General features: G+C 41.5%; 3 protein-coding genes across 6 annotated transcripts in view; all 3 read right to left on the bottom strand.

Moving 5' to 3' along the window:
* The window catches only part of LOC116319199 (mitogen-activated protein kinase kinase kinase kinase 4-like), a 38,447-nt gene extending 28,118 nt beyond the window's left edge, over positions 1–10,329 (bottom strand). For all 4 annotated transcript variants that reach the window (XM_039606916.1, XM_031738459.2, XM_031738461.2 and 1 more), the window contains exons 1-2: positions 10,055–10,329; positions 9,634–9,699 (exon numbers count right to left, since the gene is read on the bottom strand). In XM_039606916.1, the coding sequence (XP_039462850.1) occupies positions 9,634–9,699; positions 10,055–10,111 (123 nt within the window). In that variant the 5' untranslated portion in view covers positions 10,112–10,329. The remainder of the gene's footprint in view (positions 1–9,633; positions 9,700–10,054) is intronic.
* A 3,552-nt stretch (positions 10,330–13,881) lies between these two features.
* Positions 13,882–17,161, bottom strand: chst10 (carbohydrate sulfotransferase 10). The gene is made up of 6 exons (XM_031738425.2): positions 17,043–17,161; positions 16,528–16,671; positions 16,322–16,434; positions 16,006–16,231; positions 15,694–15,799; positions 13,882–15,480 (listed from the first exon to the last, which is right to left on the bottom strand). The coding sequence occupies exons 2-6, from the start codon at positions 16,631–16,633 to the stop codon at positions 14,928–14,930; spliced, it is 1,104 nt and encodes a 367-aa protein (XP_031594285.1). The 5' UTR covers positions 16,634–16,671; positions 17,043–17,161; the 3' UTR covers positions 13,882–14,927.
* A 1,060-nt stretch (positions 17,162–18,221) lies between these two features.
* Positions 18,222–21,180, bottom strand: rpl31 (ribosomal protein L31). Its single transcript, XM_031738492.2, has 5 exons — positions 21,125–21,180; positions 20,571–20,674; positions 19,224–19,349; positions 18,394–18,506; positions 18,222–18,309 (listed from the first exon to the last, which is right to left on the bottom strand). The coding sequence occupies exons 2-5, from the start codon at positions 20,672–20,674 to the stop codon at positions 18,278–18,280; spliced, it is 375 nt and encodes a 124-aa protein (XP_031594352.1). The 5' UTR covers positions 21,125–21,180; the 3' UTR covers positions 18,222–18,277.
* Between the last annotated feature and the right edge of the window lie 1,571 nt (positions 21,181–22,751).

Here is a 22,751-nt window from a genome sequence, read left to right as displayed (position 1 = left end):
AAATCTCACTCAACACAAGAAACCCGATAAGGAAAGCTGCTTTAGAGCTGCCATAATGGGCTTTCCCGTTATTTCACAAGCCATGTGAAGAACACACACACTTCACGCGCTGTCATAGTGTCTGCGATGTTTCACAATTACAGGTACGGCTCCGTTTGTTTTGGAGATGAATAAATCCAGCTGAACATCAGTGTTGGGAAAGCAGTGATTCATGTTTTTTTGGGTGGATTTTCGCTTGACAGAAATGAGCGGCAATGCTCAGCAGTGTTGTTAGCGGTCCGCCTACAGAGCCAGTGTGGACAAAGGGGGAGTACTGCTTTCCACAAGACTCTGTAACCTGACTGACCTGAACCTCTGCCTCCCTGCATATTTCACATTAAAGTAAGATCGACCTGGGAATCCATCAGCTAGCCCGCTGACCAGACCTTGAGATGTGAATGATATCCAGCGAAGACAGAAAATAATCATTAGCGATGCAAAGTGCAAAGTAGGCGGGTCTCAAGTTAAAATTAACATTGAAGTAAGCAATTCAAGTGACTACCAATGAGAGTAAGTTCATTTGCATATGACGGGGTGGAAAAAGCAGTACTTATTTTGTCTTTTGTTCTGTTCTCTGTCAAAATCGTGGCAGACAGTCACTGTTGTACCTCTCTCTTGAGGCCCTCTCTCTCAACTCAAAATCTTTGGACAGTACTGCCTTTCTCACCCTGACCTATGTATACTAACAGTATTCCCCATTCCCATTGGTAGTACCTTGAAGGGGGGGGTTAGGGGGCTCCTTCTGAATCCAAAGCTTTGAATGTCCATTCATCCATTCGTACTCCTTATCCAGGTTCGGGTCACACAGGTAGAAGCTCAGACTTCCCTCTCCCCAGCCACATCTTCCAGCTCATCCAGGAGGGCACACCAAGTCCAAAGCCGGCTGAGAGATGGTTTGCCCCGGTGCATCCTCCTAGTATGAGATACCCACAAACACCTCACCCAGGAAGCATCGTAGTCAGATGCCCGAACTACCTCAACTGGCTCCTTTCAATGTGGAGGAGCAGCAGGTCTACTCCAAGTCCCTGACCCACCTCCTCATCCTGCCTCTAAGGTAAAGCTCAGCCACACTTTGTAGGAAAGTCATTTCTGGTGCATGTATCCACAACCTCATTCTTTCAGTCACTACCCAGAGCCCATGATCATAGTTTGAATGGTAAATCGACAGCGTCGCTTTTACGCTCAGCTCTCTCTTCACCAGAACAGATCGGTACAGCGTCCGCCTGGATTGTCCACTTGCACTGGGAGTACCAGCCAATTTTCAGGCCTTCCATTAGAAGCTGCCTGTTCTCAGATTTCCTCTTCTGCCAGTAATTGTTTACGAATGCAGATCCATTTTTAAATTGTGAGCAGTCATTGGTTGTCTGATGCATTTCAGCAAACAACATCGCTGGTACTTGAATGTAGCCACAGCCTGCTCGTTGATGCCCTGGCTGATCGTTATTAGACTACAAATGGAAGCCAGAAAGCTTCTGCTGCCAAAAATAGTGCATCTTTCCTACAAATCCTACATATTCATATCTAGAATCTGTTTATTCTGATCAAGCAAAGCAATTAGTTTCACACAGGCTGGCTTTATAACCAGGTCAAACTTCTGCTACTTGCCAAAAAGATAAAAATGGCTCCACCTTCCATTGCACAACCTAGTGCTGAAATTGAGCGACATGCTCTCTAATTAGCCATGTGGGTGCAAAACAAACTTGGTTTCACATTATTAGTTCACACAGTGAGGGAAGCGAGAGAACCGCTTGCAGTCGAAGTTTAGTGCTTTTAAAAGGTTACCCATGTTAAGACCGAGGAGATGGATGACCTCCGTCTTTGCTCGGGTCACGTGAAGCTCTGAGGTGACATCTGAACAAGCAGAGTGAGCAGGTGGGCAGACAAAAGTCAGAGCCTCCATCTACCTTAGGGAGCTTTCACACATACAGTTAAGCCCATAATTATTCATACCCCTGCCAAATATTGACTTAAAGTTACTTTTGTTCAATATGCAAGTTCTTTTTTGAGCAGAAATGACACAGGTGTCTCCCTAAAGATAATAAGACGATGTACAAGAGGCATCATTGTGGAAAAAATATTTCTCAGGTTTTATTTATATTTTAGCAAAAGTATCATGTCCAGAATTATTCATACCCTTCTCAATAATCAATAGAAAAAAGCCTTTATTGGCTATTACAGCAATCAAACGCTTCCTATAATTGCAGACCAGCTTTCTGCATGTCTCCACAGGCACTTTTGCCCATTCATCTTTAGCAATGAGCTCCAAATCTTTCAGGTTGGAGGGTCTTCTTGCCATCACCCTGATCTTTAGCTCCCTCCACAGATTCTCAATTGGATTCAAGTCAGGACTCTGGCTAGGCCACTGCAAAACGTTACTGGTGTTGTCTGCTAACCATTTCTTCACCACGTTTGCTGTATGTTTTGGGTCATTGTCGTGCTAAAATGTCCACTGGTTCCCAAGGCCAAGTTTTTCTGCAGACTGCCTGATGTTGAGAATCTTCATGTATTGCTCTTTTTCATGGTGCTGTTTACTGTGATTAGGTTCCCTGGTCCATTGGCTAAAAACACCCCAAAGCATTAGGTTCCCACCACCATGTTTGACAGTGGGGATGGTGTTCTTTGGGTTGAAGGCTTCTCCATTTTATGCCAAATGATCACAATGATGCCAACATCATTGTGACCAAATAATTCAATTTTTGTTTCATCTGACCATAACACTAAAGACCAGAAATCTTCTTCTTTGTCCAGATGAGCATTTGCAAAGGCCAAATGAGCTTTTGCATGCCTTAGAAGTGCCTGGAGAAGTGGTGTTTTCCTTGGTCTGCATCCGTGGAACCCAACAGTGTCCGTTGGACTGTCTGGCTTGAGACATTGCCACCAGCAGAGCCCAGATTCACCAGAATGGCCTTGGTGGTGATCCTTGGATTCTTTTTCACCTCTCTCACTATCCTCCTGGCCAGCACAGGTTTCACTTTTGGCTTCCGACAACGTCCTCTGAGATTTTCCACAGTGCGGAACATCTTGTATTTTTTAATAATACTTTGCACTGTAGCCACTGGAACTTGAAAACATTTGGATATGGCCTTGTAGCCCATTCCTCACTTGTGAGCAGCCACAATGCACAGCTGCAGGTCCTCACTGAGTTCCTTTGTCTTAGCCATGACTGTCCACAGACCACCTGCAGAGAGCTGCTGTTTTTCACCTGTTGAGTTGATCAAAACAGCTATTTCCAATTAATCAGGGTAATTAGGATGCTTTAGAACAGCTTTGACTATTTGGAATGGTATGGAACTTTGGATTTTCCCAGAGACTGTGACAGTTTGTAAAGGGTATGAATAATTCTGGACATGATACTTTTTGCTCAAATGTAAATAAAAGCTGAGAAATATTTTTTTTCCACAATGATGCGTCTTGTACATCATCTTATTATCTTTTGTGAGACGCCTGTGTCATTTCCAGTCAAAAAATAACTTGCTAGTTGAATAAAAGTAACTTTAAGTCAAAATTTGCCAGGGGTATGAATAATTTTGGGCTTAACTGTATATTAAGACTTCTGCCTGCAGATCAATTCCAGGGAAAAGAAATGATCCATCAGCCGTTAGAAGCAGCACATGACATCTAAGGCTGTGAGCTGCCTGTGCTTCTCTGGGCTCTGCTGCTGCATACCAGCACACTGACCCAATTCTCACACAGAGACACACAAAGCCTCGGCCCTGCTGCCTTCGAGCCCGGCTCTCCCCAGAGAAGCACGGATAGAAGTGGCACAGAAAGAGGAGCGAGCGAGCGAAGGGATGAGGAGGGAAGCCGGGAGATGAAAAAGGTGAAAAGGAATGCGCAGAGAAGAGGAGCAAAAACACAGAAAGCTGAGTAATGGTCTGAAACATGAGGCCAGTTGACGTGACAGGACAAGTATTGATCACTGCTGCTGCAAAGGCTTAAAAACGCATTGCCTGTACATTTCGACAACACTAAGGATGTGAAAGCACCGAAGACTAAGGCTGCAAATGACAGCTCCGTTTCTCTTCACCTGCCAATATGCAGTTTTCACACAGAAAACATATCTTCTGTCCTAGTGAAGGTTTTATATAGGCGTCAACTGAATGTGGTATGACTGGGAGCCATTAAGAAGGTTTTCTTTTTTTTTTAAAAAGAAAAAGATTTAGAGCATTAAAACAAGAGATCTTGAAGAGAAAGAGCTATCATGTAAAGGCGCTGGAGGAAGACAGGCAAGAGGCTGTCTCGTCTGCCAGCGCCTTTGTGTCTCATCTCAACACCACTCAAGTAATGAGGCGCTTCAATGAGCTGCACACAGACAGCAACACACACTCATGTACGCGCATACACACAGACAGACACTGAAAGTTTTGTTCGGGCAGCGTGGCCAGTCAGGGGACACTGTAAGTCTTGTGACACCCATTAGAGAGAGGGTCACTGTGGGGGAGATGGGGACAATAAGGGATACACAGCGTCAGATAGAGAGGATGCAGAGTAGAGGAGTGTGTTGGATCTCATATTCACCACTTTAACACGGGTTTGAAATGTTTCACTCATCACGCAGGGCCTTCAGCACCCACCGATTCTGACCCAACAGCTGCACGGCCAATCAGCAGCCGAGCTCCCGGGACCTTTACCACAGAGCCCTATATGGCACTTATCAATTAGACACTGTCACAAGGCCCAGCTATGGCATCTAACCCACAGGCCTGCAAGAAAACCAGCCATCACTTGTCCTACATTCATTAACTCAATGTGACTGGCAGAATAGCCGCAGGCCCGCATTCCTACATACTAAATTATAATCACAAGGATTTTCCTGAAATGACAATCGGGACTTAAGGGCTAACCAGTCTTATAATTTATCTCTTCATAAGAAATTTCAATTTTTCATAAAAATTTACGAGCTGCTCAATACATAATAAATATTCAAATTTTATAGCTTCTCCAAATCCTTGGAATTTGACTTAGAATTGTGTAATATCTTGCCAAATAAACAATTTTTATTCAATTTTCCAGGTCTTAAAGATTAAACTGATATTGCTGATACTGGGTGGACTAATACTGGATTACCACTGGGAACTCGTCATGATAAGGCTGGACAAACTGCTAGAAAATGCCTTGCTCTCTTAGTGAATCTGGTTACCCTAAAGGCAGCGGTACAGGGGTTGACGAGGATTACCCTGAAGTCAAACGAGAGCTCATCTGGCATCAGGGTAATCCATCTACGGTGACCTGATAGTCACTGCTTCAATCATCTCAAGTGTAACCAAATCCAATCTTTCACTTCATCATTTCTTTAAACTAATTGCTAATAACCAGTCAGGTTAGCCCTGAGGTAAACATCAGTCTCGCCCTAACCATATGTGGCTGGTAGGCAATTAAAGACTCCATGAGAGGTTCTCCTCCTTCCTCAGCAGCAGCTCCAACCCTTCACACATAGCTAGCCCCCTGAGGACTGCTTCTTATTCTTATTCTGAGGGAAGGGGGTGAGGCTGCCCCAGAGGTCAGGGGAGAAAACAAAGGACAGCACTACTGAGGCTCAAAAATCTTAACGTCTTTTATTAGCTTCCTGGACAAAAATCAGCCCTCGGTATATGATACCCTTAAATGAAATGTGGGGGACTAGAAATGACTGTTTCATGCAGTGCATATGCAAGTATGAAATCACCCCTGAAGTTCTTTGATTTTTTTTTTTTTCCCCAGTATTCAGCCACGTGACCATCATGATGATGTCACCAAGTGATGTTGCTGCACCACATCCAACATGGATTTTGCCCACATGAAACATAGGAACATGGTGGTGTGAAAATACTGGTGGCACAGCCTTGGCACATCCCATGGATGCACATCAGGCAAGTCAGCAGGGGCCCCTTGCCTCAGACCTGACTATATATGGCCATTCTGTAGAGCAGAGAGAATCTTCCCCACATACCGTGCACAATATGAGGAATCATGTCTTTTTCCTCAGTTTCTCTACTATCTCTCCCTTTTTTTCACCCTTTTTTTAAATACTTATATCCAGAAGCAGGTCTGCTAAGCCAGCTGGTCCAGGGCCAACTGATAAAGATGGAGAAAAGCTCAGTGAGACTCTCTTCATGCACTGCAAAAAGCAGTGTGCATTGTTTTAACATAACTAATGATAAATTGGGTGTGACAGACCTACACTGCCTTCACAATGACTGGATATTCACTACAAACTTTATACGATGGGTCATGACCGACATAGAGCACTCTTTAGACATGCCTTAACTGGCTGATAGCACAGTTTTAAGCTAATTTTTGTTGGGAATTTAAACAAAAGCAAGGACTTCATTTTAAGGTTTCTGAACAAGCTACAACATCCAGCACTCAAGTGACAAAACTGCAGTACCTTAAATGACCACTTGAGGCTGTCTCTAAAAGACCAAAGTTCCTCGTAGGGAAAAAACAACTTAACAAATGACCATTGTGAAACTCAACACGTTAACAGCTTTCTTATTAAAATAATAATAATAATAATAATAATAATAATTTAAAAAAGCTATATAGACATTTAACTTCAACTCACCATTTGAATTGTATGAAGAAGTTAATTAAGTTAGTTTATCTGTAGAGTTGGTGCCTTTTGGGGAATTTTCATCTGATATAAGATAACATTAAGATTCCTTTATTGTCGCTATACTTGGGCATCATACAGTGAAACTGGAGCAGCGCCTTGGTTTCAGCAGACTAGCATACATACATTTTACATGCTTTACTCATGCATACAGTACAGCAAAACAGCAAAATAATACATAAATTTATTTATTTTGTATGCGTTTGTATTGCTATAGTCTGACAAAAACCCCCCCCAAAAAACAACACTGTGCAGTTGATTGTATAAAAGGTCCACAGAAAAAGTGAGCCATCAGCTGCACAGCCCCTTAGCACTAAACACATTCAAATATGGTGATTTCTGGCACCAAAACACAAAGGCAATAATGCTAAGCAAAAGGCTTTAAAACTGAATTTCAAAAACTAATGGGGTGATGTAACAGATGGTCCATCTTTTTATACAGTTTATTTTTCTGTAACTCCTAAACTCCAAATAAAACCAAACAAGTTGGACTAATATTTATATGCTGGCCTTTCAACTAAAGTACACAACCATATTATTTATAAAATCTATGAATCAAGTTAGATTAAGTGCATTCAATCTGTTTGGAGATCCAGGCTTTCATTCCAATCAGTTTGTTGGTCAAAGCAATATTAAAGAGGTTTCTTTTTTTTTTTTAGCTATGAAGTCATTTTCATTATGGCTTTCAGTCAAAAACTGTTGTGCTGTGTTTTTCAGAAGCAACTGTAATCTGGCATCTCTCCAGTGGCAACGGATGCCCTCTTGGCAAAGAGTACTGCAACGCAGCATGGCCACATGAACCCTGACATGGCAATTTGGGTCTTAGAGAAAAAGCGTGCTCCATTAATCTTTGAGGATAAAGCGTAAAGCTGAAAGTAGGAGGACACAGCACAAGTGCCATGCATACATTTTAAATACTTTTGGTCAAAACAAGACTTTGTATCAGTACCACACTCGTATAGCTTATTTTATGCCTTCCAGTGATGAAAATCTTTCTACATTACTCCAAACAAATGTCCCGTTTAACACAAGCACTAGCCTGAAAAATTTAAAATTGGTAAAAAGAGGACTAGAAAACCTGGCAAAAACTTGTAAACCTTTGTAATCCAGTAGATGGAGGAATTTTAGTCCCTCCTCCTCCTTTCTGTGCTCTAAAATGACAATGCCAAATATCAGACAGGACTCTGTGATTAGAGTGGAAACTGTCACGATCACTTTATTGTAAGGATGTCAGAAGACTGATATGAATGCAAAACACGCAATGATTCGCTTGACACCAACTTCTAATGGAGAGCAGACATTCTACTCCCAATAATCTGCCTAAAAAGGAACAAAAACCACAAAAGCAAAGCTCTCAAAGGAATTAAAAGTCACCAAAAAAATCAGAGTAAAGAGCTTAGTCACATTATTTTTTTTTTCATAAGATAACACAAAGAAAAAAAAAGGGGGGGGGGCTTGCACACTGTGACCAAGTGCTGGACAAAGCAGCAAAGGCCTCAGAGGGAGAAGAATCTCCACCCCGTTTTCACTTGGGGGGCTGCTGTGATTATTCACTGGGTCCGACTTTGAAACCCTACAGACAAACACCTCCTTTCTGTGGATCTGACTGACTGGGAGACCCAAAAAGAGCGAGGGGACAAGCTAAGCTTTGTGAGAGCGGTGAGCAGGTTCTGTCTGGAATTGGACAGCTGCTCTTCTACCAGTTACACCCTCCACCTCCTCCTCTAGCGCCTCAGTCCCACTGCACATGCTCACAGGCCACATGCTCGTGTCGTTTTAACATGACAGCCAGGCCGCTGATCGACAGCTGATCAACAGGAAGCTGCAGCGGTAGAGCTCCAGCATTAGCCATGCTTTCGCTAATAGGCAGTTTGGCTTATCTTGTGCAGGCCCCGGCGTCTGTGTGTCGACCGCGAGCTAATCTGACAGCCCTCTCTTGTACACGCTCTCCATTCCCCTACAGAGCAGCTCTCGCAAATAGAATTAGTACTGGACACTGAATGGAGCAAGAGATTAAAGAGGACCCAAAAAAATAATAAAGGGAGAGGGAGACGCACAAATTCTCCATCTCATAGGTCAAGCTCGAAGCAGTCTGGTGGGAAGACAGCACACATGCATCACACTTCCTTTTACACTGCACAGGGGTGCTTTCAGGTGTGGCTTCACATGCACACAGATGGATCTGCTCTGCGAGCTGAGGCGGGGGCGATCCTGGGAGTGGAGCGTGCTAGGAGATTGAATGCAGGTCAGTGGAGCACTGTGGGCTGTCAGAATGAAATACTCAGCTTAGTGCATGAGGAAAGTGATTTTTTTGGGGGGCGGGGGGGTAGTCTGCGTAATGCTAATGGATCTGATTAACCAGCTGCAACTACAACAGCACATGAAGGGTGCTGTGCTGCAGCACGGGCCACTAAAAAAAACAACAACACACATTTGTGTCTTTGAGTCTCGCTGTCCCTCCTTGGCGATGTCTGTCAACAGCAGCAATGTTAATTTTCAGCAGGGAAATGCGACACCAGAGCAGATGGTCCACAGAGAGGGATTCCCATCCACTGAACTGGAAGAAAGTCCGGATTTGAACGGGATATGGAATTTGGTTTTGTTAATGAGAAGAAGAGAAAAAAATGAAGGTGCTGCAGACTAGAGTGAGGCCATGAGGATTGTGACACTCTCCACGCATGCCTCTCCCCCACCTACTTTTTAGCAAGGCAGGTGATGCATCAGAGCAGATTGACTCACTCACTCACACCCCTACTTCCCAGCTGAACAGTTAACAATAACACCAGATTCTAATCACACTAATGAACTAGAATGTCTTTCTACCATATTAACTGTCCACAATGTGGTGCAATAGCATCTCGAACCCATGCGTGCTTAATGCCACTTTCTTTGTTCCCTGGTTTGATAAGAAAGGGGGGGAAAAAAAAAAAAAAAAAAAAAAGCACAGTGCCGAGCCTCCACTGTGAAAACAGGACAGGCCATGCACTGCGCCTCCAACCAACCTTGTATACTTGTCCATAGGTGCCATTTCCAACTACCTCCACCAGCTCAAATATCCCAGCTGGATCCTGGAAAGAGGGGAAAAGGCAGAAAGGTGTTTAAATTTAAAGTAATGTCATTTTTAAAAAAAAAAAAAAAAATCGTCCAAGCAACATTGTGCACTGTGAGCCAGCTGTTGCGTCCTGGTCTCCCCTACATGCCAAATGCATCTCGAACAAAGGAAAAGCAGACACTGGCAACACCTCGCTATGGCTCAGCGGTCATTTTCAATACTTCATCTCTAACAAGGAGAGCAGGCTCAAACTTGCTGCTACTACAAGTCACACAGAACGACGGAGGGTTGAATAAAAATTAAAGCAAACTAAAGAGGAAAATATATAGATAAATTTAAAAGAAACAACGGCTCGGATCAGCAGCACTCACCCGCAATGAAGCCAAGTCTATGTCTACTAGACTTTTAGCTGGAGAGTCGTTCGCCATCTTTCAAATAAAAGCCGAGCTTTCCTTCGCAAAAAGTGTCCGCTGAATCATTTGCGGGGACTTCGGGGGATAAATTACAGCAGAGGCCGCCGGGTACTCCTCTCTCTGGGATCCGCTCCTTAGCAGTAAGCGCTGGGCTCTCGTTACTCCATGTTGAGGTGGCAGCAGCGGACTCCTGCTCGCTCTCCTCTCTCAGTTACTGCCACAGGAGTCAAATTTGACTGGTAACTCTTACTTCCGGCGAGCGCTTTCAAAAATAAAACAGCTTTTAAAATCGTTTTGAGAAGAAAGCGTTCTAGTTTTTTTTGTTTTTGAAAAATATTTAAAATAAAATTTGGAATGCAGATACAAATATTAAGACACAATGGTGGACATTATGCTGTAGTATATATTTCTGAATAAAATAAATTCAGAATAAAAAAACGCTCTTTCATTGAAAGAAAATAACGTGCATGATCAGAAAGTGTAAATAAACAGCCAAATAATCATTAACCCTTACTTATCTTACCTTGTAGGTGCCACTGAGAGCATTTGTGTACGCTAAAAACCAAAACTATAATAATTCAAAACACAGTGGCTTAGATAAAGACAGGAAATCACACATTACAGTGAGAAAGGAAGCAAATTGTTATTTTTCTTCTTTCACATGACCTTATGGCTTATGAATTCCCATAAGACCATAACCACTGGAGGAGGAAATATTGAGGATTTTAGTGTAGGTGGACGCAGTGATACCACAGTGTAAACATACTGTGTAAAAAAAATGAGTGCACAGTATCAAAGGAAAAAGTGCTGAGTGAGCAGAGCCTCGTCATCACGTAATTATGGTTTCATGGTTTCATTTTTCAAGTAACTGAGATATTTAATAGCATGATCTTTGATAATGGTTCATAACTCATTTGTCTTTAATCTGAGACGTCTGTATTTTTCAATTAAATGCAAAAAAGTTGCAATAATATTCAGTAAACCAGTAACTCACATTTATTTATTATATTACTTTTTATTGTTATATTTTGTTTGTATATTTTTGTTAATTTAAAACTTTCATTTTATTTTATTTCACTTTTTTCTGTTTTAGAGTTAGAAAAAAGGGTATTAACCCCTTCTTTTATGACCCTTTTAACTTGCTAAGCCTTTTTACTTTATCGAGATAGTACTGTGCAAAAGTCTTGACTCATCACTTATTTGAAGAACATTGTGCTTCCAAAGAGCCGGGCGATCTTATAATTTTTAAAAGTGGTCTTAAGCAACAGTTCTCTGGGTTTCCTGAAGGTCTTCAAGGTGTTTCTTTGGACATTAGCTGCTTTTCTCACTCACTTTCAACCCAGTCCTTGTACTGAAACATTTTCAGAGGAAGAATATGTTTGTTGTTATGTTAGCAACTTAACACTGACCTAACTCAGGGAATAAACCAGTGTTGTGTCTACACACAACAGACAAATGGCAAAGCACACATTTTAAATTGTATCTTTAGGCACTTTGTTGCTAGCAGCCTGTCACAAAAACACATCATTTATTCCTTTTTTTTTTTTGAATCATGACAAAATACCAATGATAGATAGCACAGTATGAGCTATTAGCCAAAAAGTTGGCATATCTCTGCACAGTGTGAAGTATGTTATTAAAACTTGGAGGAAACTGGACAAAGTGGAGGGCGACAGAAAACGTGGCAGGGTTAAAATATATATATTTATATATCTACAGCAGATGATCAGTATCTGAAAGTTGTGTCATTAAGAAATGGAGGAGAAAAATTCAGCAAAGACCTGACACTGGGTGCATCTGGCCCTCCTTGATCCATCTACTGCAGGGATTTCTAACATAAGGCCCAGGGGCCAGAATCAGTCAGGCAAAGACCCCAATTTGGCCCATTGGATTTCTTTTGAAAATTGTGGGCATTTAGGACTTTTGCTGCTTTTCCTACCTGTAAAAACCTCCCTCATTGCCATTCACAATCTACTAACTTCATTAAATGACAAATTTCTATAATTTTACACATTTCTTGTCTCAATTTACACCCAAAGAGACATGCTGTAAAAAACTGAGAAATAGAGTTAGAGTTGCTCTTCTTTGTCTTATAATAAGATTTTTAATTGATTAAACGCATAGTTAAACGTTTGCACTTGCAGAAGTTTTACCAGTTTTACCAGTATGCTTGCGCATGTTTTAATAGATAACTGCATCTAGTTTTTAATTTTTCTAGCAAAACATGAGGAAATGAGAGCTGGCTCAAGACTTTCGCACAGTTGTGTAATGTTTGCTAAGGCAATGCTCATTAATATCTACTCAGAATAAAACCTCTTAAACTGGTTCCTAGAAGTAAACACGTGATGAATGATCGCATATCGACCTGCTTTCCAAGGGTGTAATGCTACACTTTAACTTGAAAGTCAGTCACCCACACTTCCGCTGCTCTCCTGCTCGCTGCTCTCCCCAGCTTTGCCGGAGAGCCGCACAGACACAGGAAGCCGGTCGGCTGCACTTAGACAAACAGGGCTGGGCTCTCGGTGCATCAAGCGTGACCACCGAGGTGATATTAAATGAACTTTCCCCCCCCCCTCTCCAGCTAACCGCCATCAGCCTGCAGGCCCGGTGTTTATGCAAGCTCTGCCGCAGGAGCAGAAGGACAGGTGGTATAAACAGAGACAGGCAGGGGAGCAGAGCCCCCACCACAGCATCCATATGGACATGCGCGCCTGAGACTTCAGTGTCAATATTGGTAATCATGGGTGTGGCAAGTGAGCAATCTCGGGAGTGATGCTACTGCTGTGTGCGTGTGTGTGTGCAGCACCTAAGTGCACTCCAGGGAGCAGCCTGTAATAAAACAGCTTAATTTCACCATGACTGGAGCCTGCATGCACAACACTGGCTTTTAAGGTGAAATAATGATATACTGTACAGCCAAATAATGAAGATCAACCAACAGGCTACTCGTTGGTCGAAGGAGTGTAAGCAAACCTGCAGTCACTTCACTGATTTAGGTTAACGTCTGCTATCCATATGGACGAATGTGATTTATATGGTCCACACTTAAACTGCAGCAGTGCTAAATAAACAGATCATATTAAAAAAACACACACACACACACTGGCACTCCTGAGGACATTTACAACCCTGGATCTCTGTGTGAACACCAGCAGCTGCTGTTACTTGTCACAGCTGCACAATGGAGGGTTCATCTGTTGCTCAAACAAACTTTATCTCCATGGTGGAACGACAGGACAGGACCAACCAGTCGGACAGCACGAGGGAGAGATAACCTGGCAGACAAACGTATAACAAACACGCGAGCCACAAAGCTTTGAGGCACTCGGGGTTAATACACTTAACTGAAGCTTATGCTCTGTGTAAATCAACTTAAATGCACCTTGCACAGTGTGAGCTTGGATATTTGACACTGATGATGCAAAATCCTGTCCTTGCCCTGAGCCTCTTTGATGCTTGCATACAGCTATGAAGTATTTGTTTTGCCCTTAAAGCCCTCTGCTTAAATGTCAATTCAACAGACTGGTGTGCTGACATTTAAGTTCAAAGGGTTCAAGGTGGTTTGTGGCTTTTTCACCAAGCACTCACTTTTTAAATACACTGCTGCCCCCCCTGTGGATGTTTGACATTATTGCAGCGACACCAGCTTCAGAGCAGCAGAGAAGATTCAGGGATGTAGCGAAGGAGGACATGCAGAGGGTTGGTGAGATGAAGGCAGTGGATCAGCTTGTGGTAATAGTAAAATGCACACCTGGGCAATATTTAAGAAAACAAACACAGAAACACACAACTGACCAGCAAGTTTATTACAAGCCATGTCGTCTTTGTACCACAACCACCTGTCCAAAAGGTTACCCAGAGGTTGCAGAGACGCAGCAGTGTTTGTTTTTTTTACACCTGGGACGCCTCTTGTGCCACCACTCGGCGGGTTAATAATATTATAAATAGCAACACGTAATAGAAATGTTGAATTCCAAGACAAGAACATTTACACAGTACATTTCTAATTGAAAAAAAGAGCCTTTTAAAAAATCTAGTGTCAGTTTCCTTCAAGGACCCAAAAGCATTAAAAGCTAAATATACATCAGGTGTAGTAAAGGCTGAAAAACTGCGGTAGTTGGCACAACACACCAGGGCTTCATTTTGATCCCACGTTATGATATGTGAAAAACCAAGCGTTTATCTCTTAACGAGACTGAATACGCCCAGCATTAAAACAAAAAAGGTTTCAAAATGTAAAAAAAGGAAATTCTGAAATTCTCATTTGATTTATATTCACATCTTTGTGCTCCCAGACACACGCAGTCTATCTGGCATTACAGGAAGAGGTACCGAAAAGGACGCTGTCTGAAGCATATAGCAACATCCATTAATGAAACAGGCGATCCGTACAGTGCAAAATAACAGCTACATTACAGGGTTTACCGTCCTGCATCCCTGGCATTACATATAAAAAAATTACAGAGAACAAATTAATCATAAATATTACAAATGTGTTCTCCACTTGATTTGTACCATACATTTGACCTTAATGCTGACGCTCCCCCTCAGCATCACCAACAAAAACCTAATAAAATCTGTGGTTATTCACTGGTCAGTGTCATTATGGCGACTTCTCACACCCCATCCTGCACCTACGTTTGCTCATCGGTTACATTTTCTATCTGCACAAACACGCTGTTAAACGTCCTAATATTAGGCAGCAGTTTGCATACATGTATTCCCACAAAAGAACTGACTCTGTTAATTACAGTCCAACTCACTCCCAGCAAATCAAAGATGGTTTATATATTTAAAAAACAAACATGTCTTTTAGTCAGTGTTAATTGCCTTAGTTCAGTAGAAAGTCTGGGCTTGGGTAGCCGAACAGATGGAAATCACCCTGATAGCGTGCGTAGAGACGCCTGACGTCTCGCTTGCTGATGCCTGAGAAGTAGTGCTCCACCTTGGTCCTGTTATAGCGTGTGATGCCTGGAGGAATGGCAGGGTAGGTCACCAGTGCGTCGATGCCTGCTGCTTTAAGGATGTACGGGGCATCCTTTTCCAGCGTCTCGTGGTGGCCGACCACGCTGTAGTTTATTGTGCACGGCGCGCACAGCTCTGTGTATGTCACCCAGTGGATGATGTGCTCGCCAAACTGCCGGTCCATACGCCGGTGGCCTTCCACATCGCCGAGGTAGCGAACAAAGTCTTCGAAGTGGAGGCCGGAGGCGTCGAGGTCGTTGTTACGGTGACTCTTGCGATATTTCCATATAATGGCTGGAGCTATGTCGTGCTTGTACCACGGCTCGAAGCGGGGGTTCTTCACAAACTTGTCCTTGAATGCAGAGATCAGGCGCTCGAAGGGATCCCTCACAATTAAGAACTTGAAATAGGTGTTTAATCTGTTGAGGTACGAGGCAGATAAACGTTAGCATAAGCCACAAAACACTTGAACTTGCATTCCTTACAATCAAGACAGAAATCTATTGAAATCTATGTGCCAGCATCTTTCAAAAGCAGCAGCGCCGCTTCATTTTTGCTTTTTGATTTAAGGAAGTACGTTCGACTACTTTAACCAGATAAGTCCACATTTATCACTGTAACTACAAGCCCACCTGTGATTTATTTCCTGATGGGTGAGGGACGACAAGCGAGGGAGGCCATTTTTCTCATGGTCATGAACAAGGTTTTCTGGGATTTCCTCCACAGTCTGGAATGCCCCTGCAAATAATGATAATAATAATAATAATGATAATAATAATAGTAACTACTCATCTAAATTAACTACTTCAACAAATAGGCATGAAATTAAAAAGAACAGCACTGTTTACCCACATGTGTGTAAAAAAATAAAATAAATAAATAACAATATCGTGTGTTTATAGTAAACAGAGCACTGCTTTTGCCACTGTCCTGTCCATACTTACCATTGAGCACAATGAGGACCTTCTTCCACTGTGTATTACCCACTTTAGGCGTCTGGCAGAAAAGGATCTTGTGTTTGTCACAGACAAAGATCCGGTCGAGGACAAATTTGCTGATGGAGACGTGTGTCAGATTTCTCAGGCTGCTGTTCTTACACACTGTCGAGAGCAGCTCGATTCGCTTCTGGGCGACTGACTGCCAATCTGCCAGTGTGGGTACTGCTGTAGGCTGAGAAACATACACAACTTAGAGTTATGTAGAGGAGAGAAAAGGCAAATGGCATGGATCCGTTATAATTAGTAATCTGTAAATAGTCACCTGATCTGATGACTTTGGAGCTTGCTTTTCAGGGCTGGACATCCGAATGGATTTGACCACCACCTTAGTGCCTGGTACTGTCCCACTCGGACTTCCAGCTCTCTCTCCGTAATCTAAAAAAACACAAATCAAATGGGACTGATCACAATCCCCCCTCCTGGGATTTTCCGCCTATAGCTATCACCATAACAGGTCCAGTGGCTTACCATCAACAGCTCTGAAGCTGATGAACTTGCTGAGAAACATCACGATTAGCAGCACCCAGCCGCAAGCCCCGATGAGCAGCCAGTAGTGCCGCATCGCTTCGCACATCAGCCGACGGCCATGGAAACAGCGAGTGGCGCTCCCACCTGAGCACACGAGCACACACACAGAGGTAATGGAGATAGCACCTGACTGACGCTAAAACTAACCTGTTAAATCATATGTCTTAACGGTCAGCTATCCTACATAACGATTCAAGACAAGTGATAGCTACACAGCTCAGGGCTAGCGACCGTGTATGGAGAAAAACTGACGGCAATGCTCTCAGCCTCTGTGTCCGCTCATTTAAATAGTGGTGCTTTCAAGCAGCTAGCTAGCCAGCTAGCCACACCTGTCCCTCCCAGACATGAAACAGACAACTTAAATCGTGCTCGTTTTTTTTTCTCGGCTAGACCAGTTTAAATCTCACCGCACAGACACACACGGCCCAAAATCGAAAGCAGCCTCGTAGCTTTACCTTTTTGATGAGTTGTAGTCACTTCGCAGCTGTACAAACTCCAGAGAAACCGTTAGACGATCCCATAGAAACGTCTCCGCTGATGGGTCCACTCCTCTCAACATCCAACTGCTTACAAATTAATGGAGCTCCCCTAGCGGCAGCATGGCAGCACTGCCATGACGATCTGACGTGAGCACACCCGAAACACCACATTTTAATTTATATAATGACGCAAGAGCATAAACTCTTATTAATATATATTTTTTAGGTTAATTACATTATTTTTCCCCAGGTTGTCCATGTTCCATAGTTTCAGAACAACCTGTTATATCAAATATAGAGGAACAGGTCCCTGGAGATAGCAGAGATGAAAAGGCTACAGTTTTCATTGGTAATGACCAGAATCAGAAATGACTATATCAGAGACAAAGCTCAGACTGAGCAGTTTGGAGACAAAGTTAGAGAGACAAGACTGAGATTGTCCAATCTATCCACGATCCCTTCTGTGCATGTGTCCAAACAAAGGATGTTGAATGTGGAGCTGCCATGCAGGAGGAAAAGAGGAAGTGCACAGGGGTTCAGGGATGTAATGAAGGACATGGAGATAAGGCGAGATGGAGGCAGATAATCTGCTGTTGTGAACTCCAAAGGGAGCTGTCAAAAGAACCATCCTCAAGAGACGACTTGGTTTACTTTGCTGATATCTCTGCATTTGGATTAACAGATATATCATATATATTCCAGTCCATCAAGCGGGTGGACTCCATTATTCAAAGAAATTGAACACCTAATTAATTTTCCATTTAAATACCATAACAATATTCTTAATAAACACCACCCAGCAAACGCCAATAAATCCAGTTGTTTTTTCCCCTATAAACTATTAGCACTGTATTGTCATAGTGGTAGTGTTCAATGACCAATCAGGAGCTTTACTATCTAAAAAAACAAAAAACAAATAATAGTAAAGTAATTTTGCTTTGCTTGAAAACAGAGGGCAAGAAATCCCAAAGACAGTTCACTTAAAAACATCAAATTATAAATAGTTATATTAACGGGGTAAAGATTCATTTAATTTCTACAAACTTTGACTGTTTTGCTAGCCTAAAATTATCATCCTTAATCCATAACAAATCTCAAATCAAACCTTCAGTTATGAGCAAAAAAACAAAAACAAAAGAAAGAAAGAAAGAAATGCAAGAGGAAACACAAGATGTCCTTTTATTTCTATTTATTTGACTTGGAGACAACTTTTAGTTTTCATCAACATTGACTGTCTGCAGACCTGTGGGGAAAAGAGAGGACACGATTAAGAAAATGTCATCATTACTTCCACGGGTACCTGAGAATGAGTGAGAAACATGCTTACCTTTGCATGTGGTGACAGGAACGTATGTGACCAGGGTGTAGAGTTTGTTGGGGGAATCCTCGTCCTCGTTACGCTTCCTGGACAGCCGTACGCGTATCCTGTACGGGACGTTCCTGTGACACACACACGCACACATCAGAACACCAGGAAGCTAAATGATTAGCTGGGACATTACTAACTGCTACAATCACAAGATGTTGCCACTCTTATTTCAAGCAGTTTTAATTCCTGTGTAATCTTAAGCAATGCATCGAGATATTAAATAATGACAGCAGCAAAAAACAACACTGAAAAACACCTCCCCTCTCTTCTTCTGTTCATATGCTGAGAAACAGACTAGAAAAACTTCAGATAGACATAAGTGAATCACAGATAGCTGAAAGCAATGGCGCCATCAACAAGTTCTCCGACAATCTTGTATTTCTAAGCACAACTTTTGCTCTATGTCCAATAAATCTCAGTTGTGTGCACACAGAAGGCTGACCAACACCTCCACTAGTTCAACTAACCTGTAAAAAAAACGAATGACTGAAACATGGCAACAGCACACCTGGCCATCGAATTTTAATTGAATGTTTGTTACAGCTTTCCATCTTCTTTTTTGTATAAACCTAACTTGTTAAAGCACATGCTGACATATAGCAGTTCCTAAAGTCACTCTGGTGACAGGAGCTTACTGACAGCCAGCATTGCTCACTTTAACCCTTCAGAGAAATACGCAGGAAAGTAAAAAATGGCTTTGAGGTAAGAATAAACACGGACGCAGTGCAAACCACCCATAAAAGCAAACAGGGGGAAGCTACTGAAATCTGAAGAGCGCATCAGCTCACCTCACACCCTTACTCCACACTGCCTTGTTGAGGCGAGTGTCAATGCGGACATCAGGAGTTCCCATTTCCTTCACTGCGAACTTGCGGATCTCCTTGATGGCGCGGGGAGCTCGCTTCTTGAAGCTCCTGCAAATGAAAAAAGGGACAACTTTAATATGAATACAACAGAAAAGAGCCCGATTAGTATTTCTCTGCATGCCAACACTGGGTGAACAGCAGCACCGGGCGACAAATAACAGTCACTGACAAATTAAATGCATGTGACTGATTCCTATTAGACCCATTCTAGGTAAAATAATCTAAAAATGACCCAGACTGTCCAAGTGTTAGGGTTTTAGCAAATCAGACACTTTAATTTGGTATTTGAAGATCTGTCCGTTCCCCTGATGTTATCTTCTCTACAGCACAAAATACTCAAATTCACCCAATCCTCATGTCCCCTTTTTCTTTGTGGCTGAAAGATCTGTCATTTCTCAGACAAGATTAACAGGTAAAGGGTATTTTGGTGTGTGGAAGTTTTTTTGAAAAATGAAACTTTCATTGATCATTTTCTCCCTTTCACTGTAGATTAGCACTTAGAAGCACTGTCTATTCTCTCAACTACCTTTGTCTATAGCTTTTATGTCATTGTTTTTTAAAGAGAGGCATTATTAGTTTTTATATGTGCGCTGCTTTATTGTGTGCTCAGGAAAACAAGGCGACCTAATCTAATCTTAATTTCTATCGTTGATTCTTCTGTCTTCTCTTATATAATACGTTTCATGAATTACTAAAATGCTCAGATTTATGTATAATAAGATAAAGGACTGATTGCTTTTAGTGCATCCAAACAAAATGTGCTCATGTGCACAGCCGTCCCACACAACAGAGCCACACTGCAGTCACTTTAATATATTTTAATCAAATCTTCAATCAGTATTTAAACTGTTGTTAATAACTTACTGACCTTTCAAACATTATATCATTAACGATAAAAGTCATTTTGAGCCAGGAACAATATTCCTGTCACAAGGTAGAAGCAGATCAAGCTTTTTGGCAAAGTGACTTTTAGATATCCTTTCTTGATCTGGGTAATAACTCTCATTGAGATTAAAAGTGTCTTTTTCAACAGATGTGACCAAGAGGGCTGCAGAAACTGCAACAAATACATCATAACAGATCTATAAAGTTGTTTTCAGTGGCCCAAAAGGCCTGGCTTCATAAAAGAGAAAGGTAACTTCTTTATTTATTGTATGACCCTCTTCTTTAATGCAGCTTTATACAGCCCTACCAACATAAGCAAATATTTTAAACATACAAACAGATATATCGGAAATCGTTTTTTGGCATAACACCAGCAGTACTTACACTCCATGGATGCGCTTGTGGACATTGATGGTGTACTCTCTGGTCACCACCTCGTTGATGGCTGAACGCCCCTTCTTTTTCTCTCCTTTCTTTGTTGGGGCCATCTAGAAAGAAGGGAAAAAAGACACGCATACTTAAGTTTAAGTCCGCTTTCAACACAACTTACGCTCGACACCCGAAGAAAAGCCTGACGTTAGCATACAGCTCGCGCTAGCGTTACTTACTCAAGCCAACATGTAGCTTAAATAAGAAAATAAATGACATAAACGTTAAAAGAATAACTGTAGTGCTGGTATTATGTTTGTGCTCTGCGTGACAAACACTCCAGCAGTGTGTGTAGAACATGGACAGCCATGCAGCTAGAAACCGCTGCGGTGCTTCTCCTTCGTCGCTTTAAAGTGTCTTTACAAACATTCAGCAACATCAAAATGGTCACATAACAGCAGATACAGTACTAATAAACATTATTACACGATGGATGAAAGTTTCTGTGGCTTTAATACCACAGGATGGTAATGGATTGTAGAATAATAGTTTCTGAAAAAATTACTCACCTCGGCTCTGAGCTGAGGCGGAAGTCGGAAGGACTGAGCTAAGGTGGAGGGTTGTGGGTAAAGGAAGCCGGTCCGTTTCGAATGAGGCCCGTTAACAACAAACGTAGAGCTAATGGTTCCTAGCATGCCAAATCCGTATAACTTTAAAGAAGTAGCTTTTATGGAAATTGTTGGCTGTAACATTTGTCTTCTGTCGAGTAATGACTAACAGTTCTTATTAAAGATATCTACGATTCACATCATATTAGCAAAAAGTATTAATCATCGATATGAATAGCTCCTTACTTATCACTGGAAACTCCATTGAGTCCTGTAACTTTGTCAGCTATTATTACCATACGTTTCTATTAAAACGTTTCTACATTTCAATCGGTCGTGTTTTGAATACATTTTAAGAAATTTTTAATACATGTTATGTTTTTTTCAATACATTTGAAAACAAACGCACAACACGATGTTCTTATAACACTGTTCCTTACCACACAGGATTATAGGATCATCTATATGTAGCTTAAATAAGAAAATTTTTAGGTTTTAGCTTCTGTGAAGCACTTTGTGATTTTTATCTTGAAAGGTGCTATATAAATAAAGTAAGTAAAAAAATAAAGTTTTACTTACTTACTTACTTACTGTAATACTTTTTCCTCTGTCGTCACTTTTGCCGGTAAATTATTATTTCGCTCTCAACCTATTTGCACTACTGTTCACGTATGTATTAGCTACCATATAGTATTCCCGAGGTGGCTCAGGAAGTAGAGCAGGTCATCTCCTAATCAGAAGGTTGGTGGTTTGATCCCTGGCTGCTCCAGTCTGCATGCTTAAGTGTCCTTGGGCATTGAATCCCGGGTTCTTCAAAACTGAAGTGTGAATTTAACACTGAAAGCACAGGTGTAGAAAATATGTACGTGGATAACTATGACACACTGTGTTAAGTCCTTTCAGTGTTTAGTAGAAACGTGCAAGTATCAGTTGCGTTACCATTAATATTTGTTTGTAATCATACTCCAACTGTTTGTTTCTTTATATATTCCTTGTATGTTGATAACTGCTGTTTTAAGTGTATACCTTTTATATAATTTTTGATGTTTGTGACTTTACACCTAGTTTCTGTTTTCATTGCACCAAGCAGAGTGGCATCAGAATTTTCCTCTGTATGAACAAAGATCTTATGGCTTATCTTATAACTCCACGTTGACAAAGCTAAAATGCAATTTTAGCATCTAGAATCCAGTTTTTATTAGTCAAAGTTTGATTGTTATTAATAATTACTATCAGCAGTTGAACTGCTGTAGCTACCTACAACTGTTCTAACATTTCAGGCAACCCAATTGAAACTTTAGTTAACTACTGATGTCTACTTCTAACTCATAATAATGCAAACAGATATACCAGAAAGGTAAAGTTAATTATTAAAATCATATTTGTACTGACAAATATATATTTTACACGTCCTTGTATGACAAGTCCTAATTAAATTTCAAACTTTAAAAAAATGTATATCTTTGTTTTCAGTATACATATTTTAAGTATATACTACACCAAACATGGTGTTATTTTACACATGTAAAGAAATGTGAAATGAAACAAATTTTTCCACATAATTGAATTAAGAATGGCTGTAATCATT

This window comes from Oreochromis aureus, linkage group 23 (genome assembly GCF_013358895.1).
Source record: "Oreochromis aureus strain Israel breed Guangdong linkage group 23, ZZ_aureus, whole genome shotgun sequence".
NCBI lineage: Eukaryota > Metazoa > Chordata > Actinopteri > Cichliformes > Cichlidae > Oreochromis > Oreochromis aureus.
Note: the sequence above shows the minus strand (reverse complement) of the source record. Positions and strands in the feature narration are given on the sequence as shown.